Source organism: Panthera leo, chromosome C1 (genome assembly GCF_018350215.1).
Source record: "Panthera leo isolate Ple1 chromosome C1, P.leo_Ple1_pat1.1, whole genome shotgun sequence".
NCBI lineage: Eukaryota > Metazoa > Chordata > Mammalia > Carnivora > Felidae > Panthera > Panthera leo.
In genome coordinates this window covers 92,551,527-92,571,121 of record NC_056686.1, presented here as the reverse complement: position 1 = coordinate 92,571,121, position 19,595 = coordinate 92,551,527, and the positions used below count along the sequence as shown (strand labels likewise).

The following is a 19,595-nucleotide window of genomic DNA, read 5'->3' as shown; positions in this document are numbered from 1 at the left end:
GTCATGAAGAAAAGACCAGAGCAGGAGACACAGCAGACAACTGAACAGATTAACTGCTTGTTATCGGTAAACCAAGGAGACCATCATAGAAGCCATCTGTTCACGGGACAGAGGGCCAGGACTCAACAATCTTTTGCAAGAATGAGCTGATTCTTAAAGGAAGTCACTCTTCTTTCTAAGGGTCTTGGTGGCAGATGAGGGTGGCAGCCAGATGCCAGCCAGGGAGAGGCCCCGGAGCCCTGTGAGGTGGAGAAAGCCTGTGCGTGGCCCAAACCAGAGTTCCACTGCTGGGCTCTGCCTGGAGCAGGCTGTGAGGCTTTGTCGAAGAAAATCTGAAAACCTAAAGCTAAAGCAAGAGGATAGAAGAAAGAACAGGGTCCAAAGCAGAATGCTCAACTTCAAGCCATTTGCCTAAATTCACTTTTTCAGATGGCTTCTGCTAGGAGGTAGAAAATGAAAGGCTTCTTTATGCGGTACTAAAATTGGTAACAGAGTTCCTCCTGCCCTCCCGCATCCCCCCACCCACGGCCAGGCACCTGATGGTGCCTGAGGTTCTGGCAACCACTGCATACAACAATCTCGAAAGGTTCCCCTGGGGCCAGCCTGGAGCACCATCACTGGGAACACAGCTCACATCAGCACCCCTTGCTTTGCCAAAGCAGAAATGGCCTGGGTCCAAGAGTGAAATCTGATGGAAGAAATTAAAGCAGGATGCCATTCTCCCTAATTTTCAGGAAGGCCTCAGATGATCCTGCTTTTTAGCAGGAGAAATCAGGACAAATCCCCTACTTCTTTATTTTTACACTTACTGATAAACAAGCCATCTTGTTTTTTCCTCTCACTCCAAGCAGTACCAACTTCTGTAATGGTTAATAGATAGTAATCAAAACACTGTATCCCCTGCAATTTCAGTTAGAGACCAAAGGAAATTATCTTGGCTTGAAAAGAAGATATATTCCATCTCTATATCATATACATATATACAAGAGACAAATAATAATCACTGGTCCCATAACAATCTCCAAAGATACTGAGAGATAATATCCACAGATACTATAGAGTCTCAGTAATATATTAACTCATCAATGAATCTCTCTGCAATGTCTTCCTCTGATGTTCCCAATCCTTCCCATTCTCGTGCCACAGCTGCCCTATCAGTACATCTTTTTGTTGCATCTTCCCGCTAAGTAATTTTCTCATGTGTTTTCTTAATGGGCTCTGAGAATGTTCTATAACGTTTTCATTTTTTACCTTAGCCACCGGGAAGCTCAGGGTCAAGTTTCCAGTCCATTTGCTTGCATAGGGTTCATATATTCATTTAATTATTTTTTCTGTATTTGCCATTCTAAATTGTATTTTTCCTGCCTTAATCTTTATTTTATCTTTGGCTTTTACTATTTTGATGGAATATTTCCTGAAAACTGAAGTCCTTATAGGTGGAGTCACTGCTAATTACTTAATTAAAATAAGACCATTCATGGTTTGATTGACTTCCTTTCCTTTCTTATTTCTCACCATGTTCTCTTTCCCTGTTCCTCACACTATACTGGCCTTCTTTCAGTCCTTTGTACTCACTTCAGGGCCTTTGCATGTGCTGATTCCTACCCCTTCATGGCTTGTTACTGCTGGACATCCTTCAGACCCTAGCTGGGTTATCACTGCCCTGAAAAGAGTTACCTGAACTTCCTGCTTAAGTCAAATCCCGTAATAGGTGCTCTCATTGCACCGTGTACCTTCCCTTTGTAGCACTTGTCACAGTTGTAATTTTATCTCTGTGATGATTTCAGATATGTATATATCCCATTAGACTATAAACAATGCCTGGCAACATAGCAGGTCTGCAATAAAGTTTGTTGAATGAATGAATGGGTGAATGAATTAGTGAATGAATGAGTTCACACATACAGCTACACTGGTTTCTCTGGTCTAACTTTTTCTATTCTCCAAAACACCTATGTAAGCATTCGCTACCCTCCTGAAAAAACTCCAGTGTGTTCAGAATCAAGTTCAATCTTTCTCCCTAATACTGTCTATTCTATAAGAGCCTCTAAGACTGGCCTCAATCCACCTTCCCATTCCCTTTCCTTCCCCTTCCATGAAAGCCACCCTGGACAACCTGAAAATCCCCCATACAAACCTTGCACATTCCCATCTCCTGGCCTAGAATGTCCCTCCCCAAAGACCTTCCCAGCATCTAGTCTATACCAAGAGGTGGCTAGGCTTGAGGTGCTACCCTAGGCCCTCAGATACCACCTACCCCTAAAAGCCTTCTCTGATTTCTGCAGTTTCCTTCTTATAGTGCAAACCCAAAGCCTTTTGTTTATATTCACTTTTGTCACTTATATAAGAGCATTATATTTATGACATAGTCCCTCTCCCACTAAACTATAAACTCCCTGAAGGCAAGCATTGGACCAATGCATTCCAAATCTCTAGCTGCAAGCACAGTGTCTGGCATACTGTCAGAGTTCAAAATGATTATTGTATTAATACATAGTAATAATAATAACATGGAGATTTAGGAACATCAAATTTAGGAAACTAGTCCAACAGTCAAAGGAATGGATGATTTCATGATGTACTATGATGTGGTGGTTTTAAAACATGTCAACACATTCTTGAACGCTCCTCCTTCCAAAGGAAGAAAGAGCTCAATCCTCCCCCTGAGTTGGGGCTGGACTCAGCGATTTGCTTCTAAAGAACAGAAAGAATATGGCAAGAGTGATAGTGTGTGACTTTTTGAGATTAGGTCATAAAAGGGTCCCTGGATGCTTCTTTGCGCTCTCTGTCTCTCACTCTCTCTCTGACTACCTGCTCTGGAGGAAGCTGGCTGCCATGTGGTAAGGGCGCTCTGGCAATCCTATAAAGAGACCCATGTGGGAGGAACTTGCTCCTGCCAATAGCCATGTGACTGAACCATCTTGGAAGCTGATCCTCAAGTTCCAAACAAGCTTTTGGGGACTGCAACACAAGTTGACATCTTGCCTGTAACCTCATGATAGACTCTGAGCCAGAATCACCCAGCTAAGCCACTCTTAAATTCCTGACCCACAGAAACGGAGATCATGAATGTTTGTTATTTTTAAGCCACCAAGTTTTAGGGTCATTGGTTATAAAGTAATAGATAATAGATAACAATAGACAATATATGTGCTTATCCATCCAGAAAAGATTATAGTTTTAAATTCCTGTTGGAACAAAGGAGATTTGTCTCATTAATAGCTGATTTTACATGGTTAATAGTCCCATTGTTAAAATATTGATATGCCGTTCTCCTCCCCCACCATACCTACACCTTCAGTTCTTATCTAAATTTTACCACTTCTCTAAAGCCCTGCTTGACCTTCTCACATCTTTGGAGAAGCTCTCCTTAACCACACCAGCTTGTACTGAAATCGCTTTTCTCGGTTCGTTTGCACTTTGGCTCTTGGTAACCATAATCACTTCGACTTACTGAGTACTTACTATGTGCTGGTGTACTGGCTGAATAGTGTCCCTCCAAAAGTCATGTCCACCCAGAGCCTCAGAAGGTGTAACCTTATTTGGAAACAGGATGTTTGCAGATGTCATTGGTTAAGATGAGGTCATACTGGAGTAGGACGGATCCTCGATTCAATAACTGATGTCCTTATAAGAAGGCCATGTGAAGACACAGAAACACACCAGGAGAAGACCATGTGACAAGACAGCAAGGATTGAAGTGATGCTACCAATCAAGGAGTGCCAAGGATTTCTGGCAACCACCAGAAGCGAGGAAGAGAAGGGAAGACTCCTCCCTAGAGCCACCACAGAGGCACCGCGACCCTTTGAATTTGAACCTCTTGCCTCCACAACTGTGGGAGAATAAATTTCTGTTGTTTTAAGACATCCAACTTGTGGTACTCTGTTACTGCAGCCCTAACAAACAAATACAACTTGTCACTGTGCATATCTTATTTCTCATTTCTAATTTCACAAAAATCCTTCAAATTACATATGATGAGTTCCTTTGACAATTGAGTCTGACAGCCAGTGAAGCTTCACCAGGGATATGAACCCGGCTCCAGAGGCAGTGCTCTGCCCACTGCTCCTTCCGATCTGGCCTCATCCTATCATGCACTGATCTCCGTTTGTAACTGCTTGTTCCTTGAAAGACTGTAGGTGGCATCGATGTCAGTTTCATGTCCTATCATTCTTCCAGGGTTCCTTCAGTGCATGATGTTCAATAAATACTTGGTATGTGAATTATTTTAAATTTCAGAGGATTAAATATATAAGAGAAAAAAATAAGTATTTGGTGGAGAAAACTTGACGATGGCCCATGATCTCTAGAGGAAATCTGTCATTAATGTTTTCAAACTGTTTCAAACTGTTACTCTAACGATAACTGTTCTCTGGGCCTAGGTACCAATACGGACAATATCTGTCAATCTTCCTAAGAAGGAAAAAAACAGAAAGGGTCTAGGGTGGAGGAAACGAGTGTCATAAACAATAGGGACATCAGAGGACCAATTATGTTGCTTCATAATTACAAAGTTTAGAAAAGAATACTTTTTACCCCAATAGTAGGGGGTTCACTCTAGAAATAGTGAGCCTCTCATTACCTGGGGTGAAAAGTACTTTTTTAAACAATTGTAATTGTTAAGCAATATAACCCACCTGAGGATAAGCACCATTCCACTATCTTAGGGAGCTAGTCAGGATGCCTTATGTCTGGATGGCTACTGAGATCCACCTTAACAGCAGTTTTTTGTGAGGTCACAGTTTTATATCTAAACAATACTCCCCAGAGTGAACCAACCTGTTGATCTCCTTGGGCCTCAGTTTCTGCACATATAAAATAAAGATTTTAATGGAAATGGGGCGATATCAATAACTTCAAAAACAAAGCCTGAGATTTTTAAGTTATCTAAAAATTAAGAGGATGTCTCATCTTTCAGAGAAGCTCCTGAGAATCTGTTGCATATTCCCAGCGGTACCACTTTTTCTGCTCACACTCATTCATGCCCACTCCCTTTGGTCACTCATCATCTGACTAGAATGAGAGTTACATTAAACACAACCAAGTACATTGGCCACAATCACACATTCTTCTGAAACCTTACCTGAATCTATCTCCACCTAAGAAAAACTAGCTGGTGAATATAAAAATCAGGAGTAGTCTTTTAGATAACCTAGGGCTAAAAACACATGTGATTGTTTAACAACATGTCTTCCCCTCCACCCCCCATAGTTCTTTGTTTTCTTACGACTTGCTGCTAAGCTGTTATTTACTTTATATTTGGTCATAATCCCATCTTTTCTTTTCATTTTTTAAGTTTTAAAAAATTTTTTTTACATTTCAACAATAGCCAAAGTATGGAAAGAGCCCAAATGTCCATCTATGGATGAATGGATAAAGAAGATGTGGTATATATATACAATGGAGTATTACTCAGCAATCAAAAATAATGAAATCTTGCCATTTATAACTATGTGGATGGAACTGGGGGGTATTATGCTAAGTGAAATTAGTCAGTCAGAGAAAGACAAAAATCATATGACTTCACTCATATGAGGACTTTAAGAGACAAAACAGATGAACATATGGGAAGGGAAACAAAAATAATATAAAAACAGGGAGGGGGACAAAACAGAAGAGACTCATAAATATGGAGAACAAACTGAGGGTTACTGGAGGGGTTGTGGGAGGGGGGAATGGGCTAAATGGGTAAGGGGCACTAAGGAATCTACTCCTGAAATCATTGTTGCACTATATGCTAACTAATTTGGATGTAAATTTAAAAAAATAAAAAAATAAATGAATAAATAAAAAGAAAAATAAATTTACATTTATTTAGTTTTTTTTTTAAATTTTTTTTTTCAACGTTTTTTATTTTATTTTTGGGACAGAGAGAGACAGAGCATGAACGGGGGAGGGGCAGAGAGAGAGGGAGTCACAGAATCGGAAACAGGCTCCAGGCTCCGAGCCATCAGCCCAGAGCCTGACGCGGGGCTCGAACTCACGGACCGCGAGATCGTGACCTGGCTGAAGTCGGACGCTTAACCGACTGCGCCACCCAGGCGCCCCAACATTTATTTAGTTTTGAGAGAGAGAGAGAGAGAGAGAGAGAGAGAGAGAGAGAGAGAGAGAAAGAGCATGATCAGGGGAGGGGCAGAGAGAGAGGGAGACACACAGAACCCAAAGCAGGCTCCAGGCTCTGAGCTGTCAGCACAGAGCCCAACTCGGGGCTGGAACTCATGAACCGCCAGATCGTGACCTGAGTTGAAGTCAGACACTTAACCAACTGAACCACTCAGGTGCCCTGTTTAAACATTTTTTTTCTTTAATGTTCATTTATTTTTGAGAGAGAGAGAGTGCACGTGTGCAGGAGTGGCAGAGAGAGAGGGAGACAGAGGAGCTGAAGCAGGCTCCGCACTGACAGCAGAGAGCCCAATGCAGGGCTCCAACTCACGAACTGCGAGATCATGACCTGAGCCAAAGTCAGATGCTTACTTAACTGACTGAGCCACCCAGGTACCCCACAATCCCTTCCTTTCTTTTATAGATGATTTATACATACAGCTGAATGTATGCAAATGGGAGCTCTAGCACTGATTTATTAAAACAAATGTTTTATAAGGAAAGTAAGTTGACCCATTAATTCAAACTTTATGGAGCATCTAGTTCAGCACAGGGCTTGGCAGGCCTGACTTTTCCAAAGTGCTATCCTGAGCCAGCACCATCCTTATGAGAATCTGAACCAAGTCAGATGAACAGATACAATTGATGCTTCCTTTATCTTTCCTCTTGGTGGATTATTAGCCGCTCTTTTATTTTCACATGATTGAGGTTGGAGGGCAAAGTAATCAATTTCAAGCAGAAAATTAGCCAATTTCAGTTTCCTTTCTAATTCAGAAACAGGTCTCCTTGACTGTTGTGCATGCAGTAAAAAGAGGATACTCCAATTAGCACACAGGCTTATTAAAGTCCAATTATTATTGCTAGTTTTGCATTTTATTTTGTATCATCAGTACAATTCCAATTTAGAAAATCACATTCTAGGCCTGTGAAAATCAGCGTATTTATTTTTTCACCCCACATAGTTCTGTGGGTCTTTTATAAATGCCTTTAATAACACATGTCAAATCGAAAGAGAAGAATGGGTGATAACCTCATATTAGGGCTCTCAGACTTAAAAAGATTTTGAAAAGTGGAGAGCTCGGAAGTATGAAAAATGTATTTTCTTTTGGCAGCTGTCAAGCACTAACTATAATTATCTGTTCTGTGCTTTATCTGGTATGACATAGAAGGAGAGCTTAAGAAGAAATGTGACAAATGGCACAATTTTTGTCACTTACAAGAGGAATGATACAGACTGAGAAAAAGCTATAAATTGGACCAAATTATTTTCTGAAAATCTGGCAAAATTAGCCATCAGGCCCATCTGCCCTGACTCGGAAAAGCTGGCAGCTTGATAAAGCTGACAGGCTCTTCAACCCTGCCCTCTGGGTCTCAGTGATTCCCAGGGGGGGAATAAATTGGCAGCAGTCTTTCCAGGCAAGGCCTCCCTCTTCCTCCATCTGACTGCAGGTGGAGAAGGCTAATGCTAGCTTTAAAAACCCATGCTCCCAACCTGACACACATCTATTGAAATGTTAAACACTTGGACTCTTTGACCCGTTATGTCTACATTTAAGAATTCATCTGATGTTTACACCTGGGATGCAGGGTTGGTTCAGGCTCCACACAACAATTAATGTGATTCATCACATCAATAAAGGAAAGGACAAGAACCATATGATCCTCTCAATAGATGCAGAGAAAGCATTTGACAAAATACAGCATCCTTTCTTGATAAAAACCCTCAAGAAGGTAGGGATAGAAGGAGCATACCTCGGGATCATAAAAGCCATATATGAACGACCCAACGCTAATATCATCCTCAATGGGGAAAAACTGAGAGCTTTCCCCCTAAGGTCAGGAACAAGACAGGGATGTCCACGTTTGCCACTGTTATTCAACATAGTATTGGAAGTCTTAGCCTCTGCAATCAGACAATACAAAGAAAGAAAAGGCATCCAAATTGGCCAGGAGGAGGTCAAACTTTCACTCTTCGCAGATAACATGATACTTTGTATGGAAAACCCAAAAGATTCCACAAAAAAACTGCTGGAATTGATTCATGAATTCAGCAAAGTTGCAGGATATAAAATCAGCACACAGAAATCAGTTGCATTCCTATACACCAACAATGAAACGACAGAAAGAGAAATCAAGGAATTGATCCCATTTACAGTTGCACAAAAAACTATAAAATACCTAGGAATAAATCTAACCAAAGAGGTGAAAAATCTATACACTGAAAACTATATAAAGCTTATGAAAGAAATTGAAGAAGACACAAAAAAATGGAAAAAGATTCCATGTTCCTGAATAGGAAGAACAAATATTGTTAAGATGTTGATACTACCCAAAGCAGTCTACATATTCAATGCAATCCCTATCAAAATAACACCACCATTCTTCACAGAGATAGAAAAAATAATCCTAAAATTTGTATGGAACCAGAAAAGACCCCAAATAGCCAAAGTGATCTTGAAAAAGAAAACCAAAGCAGGAGGCATCACCATCTCAGACTTCAAGCTATACTACAAAGCTGTAATCACCAAGACAGTATGGTACTGGCACACGAACAGACACTCAGATCAATGGAACAGAATAGAGAACCAAGAAATGGACTCACAAACGTATGACCAATCTTTGACAAAGCAGGAAAGAATATCCAATGGAATAAAGACAGTCTCTTCAGCAAGTGGTGCTGGGAAAACTGGACAGTGACATGCAGAAGAATGAACCTGGACCACTTTCTTACACCATACACAAAAATAAACCCAAAATGGATGAAAGACCTAAATGTAGGACAGGAAGTCATCAAAATCCTTGAGGAGAAAGCAGGCAAAAACCTCTTTGATCTTGGTCGCAGCAACTTCTTACTCAACACATCTCCAGAGGCAAGGGAAACAAAAGCAAAAATGAACTACTGGGACCTCATCAAAATAAAAAGCTTCTGCACAGCAAAGGAAACAATCAGCAAAACTAAAAGGCAACCGACAGAATGGGAGAAGATATTTGCAAATGACATATCAGAGAAAGGGTTAGTATCGAAAATCTATAAAGAACTTATCCAACTCAACACCCAAAAAATAAATAATCCAGTGAAGAAATGGGCAAAAGACATGAATAGACACTTCTCCAAAGAAGACATCCAGATGGCCAACCGACACATGAAAAAATGTTGAACATCACTCATCATCAGGGAAATACAAATCAAAACCACAATGAGATACCACCTTACACCTGTCAGAATGGCTAACGTTAACAACTCAAGCAACGACAGATGTTGGAGAGGATGTGGAGAAAGAGGATCTCTTTTCCATTGTTGGTGGGAATGCAAGCTGGTGCAGCCACTCTGGAAAACAGTATGGAGGTTCCTCAAAAAACTAAAAATAGAACTACCCTACAACCCAGCAATTGCAGTACTAGGCATTTATCCAAGGGATACAGGTGTGCTGTTTCGAAGGGACACACACACCCCCATGTTTATAGCAGCAATATCAACGATAGCCAAAGTATGGAAAGAGTCCAAATGGCCATTGATGAATGAATGGATAAAGAAGATGTGGTATATATATACAATGGAGTATTACTCGGCAATCAAAAAGAATGAAATCTTGCCATCTGCAACTACGTGGATGGAACTGGAGGGGATTATGCTAAGTGAAATTAGTCAGAGAAAGACAAATATCATATGACTTCACTCATATGTAGGATTTAAGATGTAAAACAGATGAACATAGGGGAAGGGAAACAAAAATAATATAAAAACAGGGAGGGGGACAAAACAGAAGAGACTCATAAATATGGAGAACAAACTGAGGGTTACTGGAGGGGTTGTGGGAGGGGGGGATGGGCTAAATGGGTAAGGGGCACTAAGGAATCTACTCCTGAAATCATTGTTGCACTATATGCTAACTAATTTGGATGTAAATTTTAAAAAATAAAAAATAAAACAAGTTAAAAATAAAAAATAAATAAAATAAGTAAATAAAAAAGATAGCAAAGACAAAAAAAAGGAATTCATCTGATGATGTGGAGAAAGGGGAATTCTTTTGCACTGCTGGTAGGAATGCAAACTGGTGCAGCCACTCTGGAAAATGGTATGGGGATTCCTCAAAAAATTAAAAGTAGGACTACCCTACAACCCAGCAATTGCACTTCTAGGTATTTATCCAAAGGATACAAGTGTGCTGTTTCAAAGGGACTCATGCACCCCAATGTTTATAGAAGCGCTATTGACAATAGCCCAAGTATGGAAAGAGCCCAAATGTCCAATGACAGATGAATGGATAAAGAAGATGTGGCATATATGTACAATGGAGTGTTACTCAGTGATCAAAAAATGAAATCTTGTCATTTGCAACTACGTGGATGGAGCTAGAGGGTATTATGCTAAGTGAAATAAGTCAGAGAAAGACAAATATCATATGACTTTACTCAGAATTTAAGATATAAATTTAAATTCTATATAAATATAGAATTTAAGATAGAAAACAGATGAACATAGGGGAAGGGAAACAAAAATAATATAAAAACAGGGAGGGGGACAAAACATAAGAGACCCTTAAAATATAGAGAACAAACTGAGGGTTGCTGGAGGGGTTGTGGGTAGGGGAAGGGCTAAATGGGCAAGGGGCATTAAGGAAGATACTTGTTGGAATGAACACTGGGTGTTATATGTAGAGGATGAATCACTAGGTCCTACTCCTGAAATTATTATTGCACTATATGCCAACTAACATGGATGTAAATTAAAAAATAAAAATAAATAATAAAAAATAATAAATTAATTAAAAAAAAAAGAATTCATCCTATGAGGGACGCCTGGGTGGCTCAGTCGGTTAAGCTTCCGACTCTCGGTTTCGGCTCAGATCATGATCTCACAGTTTCTTGGGTTTGAGCCCTGAGTTGGGCTTTGTGCTTATAGTGTGGAGCCTGCTTGGGATTCTCTCTCTCTCTCTCTCTCTCTCTCTCTCTCTCTCTCTCTCTCCCTCCCCCTCCCTTGCTCACACTGTCTGTCTCTCTCAAAATAAATACATAAAAACTGAAAAACAGAAAGAATTCATCTGACAGACTCAAGCAAACAATTATGCCTCAATACACACAGGAGGATGTTCACTGTGGCACTGTTACAATAAAAATGACTGGAACTGACCTATTCATCAAGTTTCTGTTTCAATAAATCATAGCACATGCTTATAATGAATCACAATTCAGTTGTTAAAAATAAAGACATGGGCCTAAAGTAAGGAAAACAGTAAATTATAGAACAGGACAAATATTCTGATCTGATTTGTATAGAAGGTAAAAAGAAAAGACAGATGTGCTTGTACAGGCATAAAACATTTCAAGAAGAATATATTTAAGCAGGAGTTGACAGAGGTTAGCCTTTGGGGATTTGCAGGGAGGAGGGGAAACCTTTACTTCTCAGCTCATACCCTCTGCACAATTGAGACTGACATGCAGAAAACAGCATGGTGATTAAGAGCTCAGCTGCCTGAGTTCTTGCTCTCTTACCAGCCAAGTGACCTCTGGCAGGCTCATCTCTCTGTGGCAGGCACTGGAAATGTGGCAAGGAATAAAACATACAAGAATACCAGCCCTCAAGAGTTTACATTCTAGTCAGAAGATATGGACAATTTAAAAAATATGGGTGTATATGCACACATATGTTTATATGTAAAATATATGCCAGATGGCAGAGAGTGCTGTAGAAGAAAGTGAAGCAGGTAAGAGGACAGGAAACCATGGGAAGTGGAATGGAGGCTGGGTATTAACAGCCTATCTCATAGAGTTCCTGTAAGGACCAAATGGATTGCTTAGAGTTCCTATAAGAACCAAATGCCTGTAGGTCACTTAGGGCACTCAATAAATGTGAATGATTATTATGAGCATATATTACCTTAAAATGTAAAAGTAAATAACAATTTTTAAACAAATCCATCCCAACAAGGACTTTTAATTAAGATCTCGTGTCTTCCTTTAATAGTTTTGAAACTTCGAAATGGGGATATACATTCTTCATTTTGCAAGTATAATATTATGTTGTCAGGCCTTCTGGCCTTCTCTCTGTCCTGTAAGCACAGACTCTTTCCTGCCTGCAAACTTGTCCACTAGTCTTCACCTGCCAAACTTCTCCAAACCTTCAGTTCGCCACTAAACCCACTCCTCAGAGTGGCCAGCTCTAACCTTCCCAATCTATAATCTAGGTTAGGCCTCCTTGCCACAGCTTTTGCTTTTCTTTCTTACCACTTAACCAAATTTGTAAATCAATTGCATTGGTAATTTGGGAGTATACAGTCTGCCTTCCAAGCCCAGTTCCACCCCAGAACCATTTAGGTGGGGAAATGTGAAAGAGAGTTTTCATTCATTCCTGGCTGGTGGAGGAAGCAGCTGAGAAGCGACTTGGATGATGTATAGGGATTTGTTTATATTGTTTGCTATAGAATGAGGAAGATTCTGTCTCTCAGTTGCAGTAATAGCTTCCAGAAACACTCTAAGGTAGGTTGGGAGCTCTAGGTGGGGTCCTTCTTGAAACAGGAGGGGTCCTTCTGCTATGGACCAAGCAAAACCAAAGGATGTGTTTGTGTGGTGTGTGTGTGTGTGTTTCCTACTGATTTGTCAAGTTTGAAAGGACTGACAGTATTGCCAAAGGTATGAGAAAAGGTGAGGACATTTAGTGGAAAATAAAATTGGTGCAATTTCCTCAAAAGAGAAATTGGATAATATAGAGCAATATAAAATATATGCGATCTTGGGGCGCCTGGATGGCTCAGTTGGTTAAATGTGTCTCTTGACGTCAGCTCAGGTCATGATTTCGTGGTTCATGAGTTTGAGCCCCACATCAGGCCCTGTGCTGACAGTGCAGAGCCTACTTGGGATTCTCTTTCTTTCCCTCTCTCTCCCCTTCCCCCGCTCTCTCTCTCTCAAAATAAATAAATAAACTTTAAAAACATATTAAAAAAATATGTGCTCTTTGATCAAGGAATCTCCATGTCTAGCAATATAACTTAAGGAGTTAACAGGATAACAATTGAGCAAGTATTTACAAATATATATGCAAAAGCATTCATTTCAGTATTGTATATAGTAATAGAAATTAGAAGTCATTTGAATTGGTTAAGTTGATTAAATAGGTTATATTATATACATGCTACAGAACTCTATGCAGCCTTAAAAATGATGAAGTCAGACCTATATTTATTAACAGAAATGTCTCTTGTAAATTATTGCATGAAAAAATTAGGTTATAACACAGCATGTGTGATATGATTCCACTTTTGGAGAATTATATACTTATATCTATACATATAAGTGTAGAAGTATAGAAAGTCTAGAAGTATAGAAAGAAGTCTGGAAACATGCAACAAAATGTTTATGGTGATTTTAGCCGGTTACAAACTTTTGGGTAAGTTTTGTGTCCTTGTTCGCATTCTATATTTTTTGAAATTTTAGAATAAGAATGTGTCATTGTTACAAAAATAATAAAGCTATTTAAAAATAGTATTCAAGGGGCATCTGGCTGGCTAGTCGGAAGAGCATGAGACTCTTGATTTCGGGGTTGTGAGTTCAAGCTCCACATTGGGTGTAGAGATTACTTAAATAAATAAATAAACATTAAAAAATATTCAATAGGACAAAAGGGAAATTAAAAAGTATTCAATAGGACAAAAGGGAATAAAGTATTCAATAGTAGTCAAAATAGTATTCAATAGGACAAAAGGGAATAAAGCAATCTGGAGTTCAGTCCCTTTCCTAAGTTTTTAACAAAGATTTCATAAAACAGTAACAAACACATTTATTAAGCACTCACTATACACTATGCATTTTGCAAAGCACTTTAATCCTCCTCCAATCCATAAAAGGTAAGAACTAAATTATCCCCACTTTCCAAATGAAAAAACTGAGGCAAAGAGAGGTGAGTATCTTGCCCAAGACAATGCAGTTGAAATGGTAACTAGGATTCAACCGCAGGTGACAAACTCACACAGCCATCACTTCCAGGCCACCATTGTCCCATAGAAACACTATGCTAGCCACATGCAAGATTTTAAAATTTCCAGCAGGCACATTTGAAAAAGTAAAGAGACACAGGTGAAATTAATGTTAATAAGGGGCACCCGGGTGGCTGAGTCAGTTAGGCATCTGACTTTGGCTCAAGTCATGATCTCATGGTTCATGGGTTTGAGCCCTGCGTTTGGCTCTGTGTTGACAGCTCAGAGCCTGGAGCCTGCTTCAGATTTTGTGTCTCCCTCTCTCTCTGCCCCTCCCCGACTCGTGATCTGTCTCTCTCTCTCTCTCTCTCTCTCTCTCTCTCTCAAATAAATAAACATTAAAAAAAAGAAGTTAATTTTAATAATACACTTCAACATGCAATCAACATGCAATATTACTGAAGTATTCTGCATTCATTTTTTGTACTAAGTTTTCCAACTCTGGTTGTGTTTTATACTTTACCGTACAACCGAACTCAGATGCTACATCTTCATCAAAAATACTTGATCTCTATTTAGATTTCATAAATTTATGGTTATGAAAGTACCCAAGTAGTTCCAAACACAGCCAATAATTTTTCAATGATTGAATTGAGTGTGCATTTTAATTTCAACTTAGTTAAAATCACAAAAATTAAGAATTCATTTCCTCACTGCACTAGCTGCATTTTTATTTCTTGGTAGTCACGCACGGCTAGTGGCTACCATATCTAGATAGTACAACTCCAGACCCTTAACTGCTATGCTTTCTTCCCTCTCTTGGCCAAATTCTACCAACTTTGTCCTCAGAATATCTTTCACATCTACTCTTTTCCCCTTTCCAACACTTTTACCACCATTAAATTCTTATTAATTTTTTACTACTATAAGACCATGTTAATCATAGTTCCACTAAAAATTTGTAACAGCTAATGTTTATTGAGTACTTATTATGCACCAGTAACTGTTCTAAACACTTTACATGTATTAACTCACTTAACTGTCATAATATAGTAATTAAGTGGTCTTTATTAATATTCCCACCACAATGATGAGGAAGTTGAGTCCTGAGGAGATTAAATAATTTCCCCAAGGTCATACAGTTACCGAATGGAGGAGCTGGAAACTGAACCCACCCCACTGAGTATATCCAGACCCCACTCTCTGTACCACTAGTCTGCCTCCCTCTCACAAATACATACATAAAAATGATGGTTTTTGAATGCTAGGATTATAGGTGATTTCTACTGTCTTCTTTTTATTTATTTTTTCCAAGTTTTCTGTAAATGAAACGAGTCACTTTTACAATTTTTAAAGTTTTTCTATTAAAGTAAGGTAGATAATGATCAGTCTGGTTCAGTTTTATACTCCTACCTTGAGACAGGAGAATAGACAAAATGACTTCCTAACTGTCTTCAGATCTCAAGAATTTATTACTCTTTAGCGCCCTCTGATATCAAACAAAAACAGAACCTCTTGCAACCCTATAAATACTTCATGATGAATGGAGACTTTCAATTTCCCCTGTCCACCAAATATGGCAGGATGTTTTAAACATCCAACCTTGATGATTCCTAATCAAAGGAGTCACTTTAACTCTTATGCTTTCAGTGAAATATTTCCTGAAAGCTCAGAGGTCCTCAATGTTTTCTAGATCAACTTGTTTCCCTGTGGAGTTCAGACCTTGAATAATGAGTTAGAAGCAAATACAGGAGGAAATATAGAAGCCCAGAAGCTATGATCAGAGGGTAAAGTGTGGTGCCAGGGTCTCAGGCTGTTCTCCCTCCTGGTACAGGGGCTGACTCTGGGGAAGTCAGAACTGCGAAAGGCCATCACTCTGATTCAAGAGCTGTTCTCTCTGCATCTCCCATGCCCACTCTAAAACCCTGACCAAAACCCTCAGCTTGCCCCTTTTCTTCACCCTGCACTTAAAGTCAGTCGCCAAACCCTCTAGCCTTCAGTGTATTTTTCATATCTACACCTCTATGTGTCCCATTACCACCAGCCAGCACAGTCCCTCTCTTAGCCCCCTCCCTGACCAGTCTCCTTGCCCCCATCTCCTTCTCTCACCTTTTGGCCTACCTCAACCATGTTTACTTTTCTTTTAAAAAATTTTTTTTAAGTTTATTTATTTTTGAGAGAGTGACAGAAACAGAGTGTGAGTGGGTGAGGGGCAGAGAGAGGGAGACAGAATCCGAAGCAGGCTCCAGGCTCTGAGCTGTCAGCACAGAGCTTGATGTGGGGCTTGAACCCACGAACTGTAAGATCATGACCTGAGCCGAAGCGGGACTCTCAAACCGACTGAGTCACCCAGACACCCCAACCATGTTTACCTTTCATTCATGCTAATCTGCTCTGAGCAGGCCACTACCTCCGCCAGAAATCCTTCAAGGATTCTGCACTTCAGATTTCTAACTCTCCAACCTTGATTTCTACTGTACCCCACACCGACTCCACATTCCAACCTTATCTCCCATTGTACTCACACCTACTTCACATTTCAGCCGCCTGGTCTACTTGCTCTTCCCAGGATCCCTTGCATTTTCCTGGTGTACCTTTCCACAGGCCCCTCCCTCTATCTAATCCATCTCTGCCCATTGCAGTCCTACTGATTATTCCAGAAGTAGGTCAAGTGCTAACTGTTCGAATATGTTTTCTTCTTCCTATTCACGTCTATATTGCCACTCTTGCATTGTTCACCACATGTTAACCTTATGTTATCATTTATGTATCATTATTTGTGTACTTATTTCTTCTGCCTACCAATATTTCTCTTTTTTTAAAGTTTATTGATTTATTTTGAGAGGGAGAGAGAGAGGGAGGAAGGAGGGAGGGTCAGAGAGAGAGGGGGAGAGAGAGAATCCCAAACAGGCTCCTCACTGTCAGTACAGAGCCCAATGAGGGACTCGAACTCAGGAACCGTGAGATCATGACCCGAGCTTAAATCAAGAGTCAGATGCTCAACCGACTGAGCCACCCAGGCGCCCCTGCCTACCAATATTTCTTAAGCACCTATGACATGTCAACGGTATGCACTAGGCGTTTTACATGTGTTATCTAACTTAATCCTCACAACAGCTTTGTGAGAGTAAGAATAATGAAGAGTATTATCATCACCACTTTACAGATCGGGAATCTGAGGTTGCAAGAAATTAATTAACTTGTTCAAAGTAGCATCCTTACTAAGTGGCAGAGTCATCACTCACTCAATTGAATTTTATTACAATCCAGGTATGCCAGATTCCTAAACCCTACAGACTTTTCAGTATAGATTGGGAAGTCCCTTTGGGGCAGTTAATGCTGGAGCCTCAGGACAAGGCAGATCTGCTAAGAAGGTTTTCTGCTCCTCTCTCATTAGATTGAGACTCATCGTGCTATAGGAAATGCTCCTTTGGCTCTCAGTCAGCACTTGGCCCAGGTTAGTACAGGGCTAAAGAAATGATTCATGAAAACAAATACCATACAGGATTCTTAGTTCCACTGGTGACCCTGATTATTATAAAACTGTGAAAGGAAACGCATGCCACACCCTGGCCCAGGTTTAGCAACCTAGAACTCCCAGTTCTCTGTCACCTTAGTCTAGGCCTCATGCTAAACCTCTCTGTCTCCTGATTAGATCCAGAGGGATACCTCAGATTTGAGGAACAAGGCTGCAACAGCACTGTTGTTATTAGGGTTGGCCTAATGACTCTGATAAGAGTCCCTGTCAGTAATACCCAAATTGGACTCACAAGAAATTCATACGAAGATTAATAGTAGAGAAGGGTTAGTCTACCTTGAATTGTTTTGTCACCATTTAGGGTTGGAAGCCCCCAAACTTGTTGCGTCAGTTCATATTGCCAAATGAAGAACATTATAACAATGGGCTTATTCTCTTCCTTATTATTTTGGCATCATGTGTGTCCAACAGCCACTGTTTGCTCAAGGAGAGTCTCAACAGGACTTGCTGATGCTTGTGGCCAATAAGCATGGTTCCTAAGCCACTTTCACTCTGGCACGGGGTGTGGATCTAATGGTAAAGAAGCTGAATGGGAAAGGAGGTTAGGTAACGCAAATTTATGTTTTTATTTTTACTCTCTCTTTCAGTACTCAAAGCAGTCCTTTTTCAGGTAGGTAATACTGAGACATCCATCCTACAAATCCAAAAACTGTGTGGTAAGTGACAGGCAGGGAGTGGAACCCTCGTATAACTGAGTTGCACAGCCTTCCACTCTCCTAAGCTCGTGCTCTGTGGCAAGACCTTTTGTTTAGGCAAATGTCAGCCATTTAAAAAGGACTACAGGCTAAATTTGTACCCAAGTTATAGTTCTCAAGTGTCAATATTCTTCCCTCCCTCCAAACCAAGATGATACAACATGTTTAATTTCTCAAATGTCTCATATTTTCCAGAGCTGACAAGATCTCACCAAGAAGTAGTCGCTGCACTGTAAGACTCTTACCTTTCACTCAGAAGACTCCCATGTTGGATTCTTAGGTAAGTGGGCTTGCTTGAACTAGTTATCTCAGTTGGTTAGACCACAGGCCACCAAGGACAGTCAGCCACAGTCACGGACAAAATCATTCTGTTCCCAGCCATCTTTAAAACAGGTCATAAAGTGGCTGAGTGGCAACACAGATGACCCAGGGCAGGTCATCAAGGGGACTGACGAGAGTTACCAGAACTGCCATTAACTGGAGCCACTTGTATCATGTTCGTGAATGAAGTAAAAAATTCTAAGGGGTGCCTAGGTAGCTCAGTTGGTTGAACATCCGGCTTCAGCCTAGGTCATGATCTCGTGGTTCACAAGTTCAAGCCCCATGTCGCGCTCTGTGCTGACAGCTCAGAGCCTGGAGCCTGCTTCAGATTCTGTGTCTCCCTCTTTCTCCGCCCCTCCCCTGCTCACACTTTGTCTCTCTCTCTCTCAAAAATAAATAAAAACATTAAAAAAAATTCTCTCTCTTCCCATCCCTTCACTTCTTGATCTGTTATGTTGTGGACAGTGTAATGAATAGAGCACCTTCATAATAATGTATGTCCATATGGGAGGGGGTTGTTGTTACTAATCAGTCAACACTGACAACTTACAAAAAGTATTTCAACCTCTCAAAACTCTAGCCAAGTATGACATTGGAGATCCCTTTTACGGGGCTAAACTATTGGTGCATTACGATTCTTTCACATTTCACAGAAATAACAGAACAACTTTTATTTTGCCTTCCCCACTGCAGTTCTTGTATTTTGTTACTGTCTCTGCCATATGGTTAAAAAGGGTTACTCCGAGAACAACCAAATATTGTTATTTCAACACTATAGAAACTACTGAGTTTTGTTACTCCTTAATACCTTGTGTATCCCTCCAAAAAGAATGCTCAAAGACATTTTTAATTGGAAGACATTCACTACCTATTGTCTGAATTGTGTTGGCAGCGTTTGAGTAACACCTTGAAAAAAACTCATGACGTACGTCAGCAGAAGTCCAGAAAAGGAAAGTAGAGATTTGTGGAAAGCGAAATATTACAGGACTCAAAGTGTGGTCAGAGGTGGGTCTTATGCTATCAGGTAT

The 19,595-nt window shown here is 40.2% G+C and overlaps 1 protein-coding gene across 6 annotated transcripts in view; it reads right to left on the bottom strand.

Annotated features, from left to right (window-relative positions):
- ELAPOR1 (endosome-lysosome associated apoptosis and autophagy regulator 1) overlaps positions 1 to 19,595 on the bottom strand; it is a 72,759-nt gene that overhangs the window by 51,991 nt on the left and 1,173 nt on the right. The window contains exon 1 of one of the 6 annotated variants that reach the window (XM_042953252.1): positions 17,828 to 17,851. The exons of the other annotated variants lie outside the window; for them this stretch is intronic. Coding sequence (XP_042809186.1) covers positions 17,828 to 17,848 — 21 coding nt within the window. The 5' untranslated portion in view covers positions 17,849 to 17,851. Of the gene's footprint in view, positions 1 to 17,827; positions 17,852 to 19,595 lie in introns of those variants that run through there. 6 annotated transcript variants of the gene reach the window in all.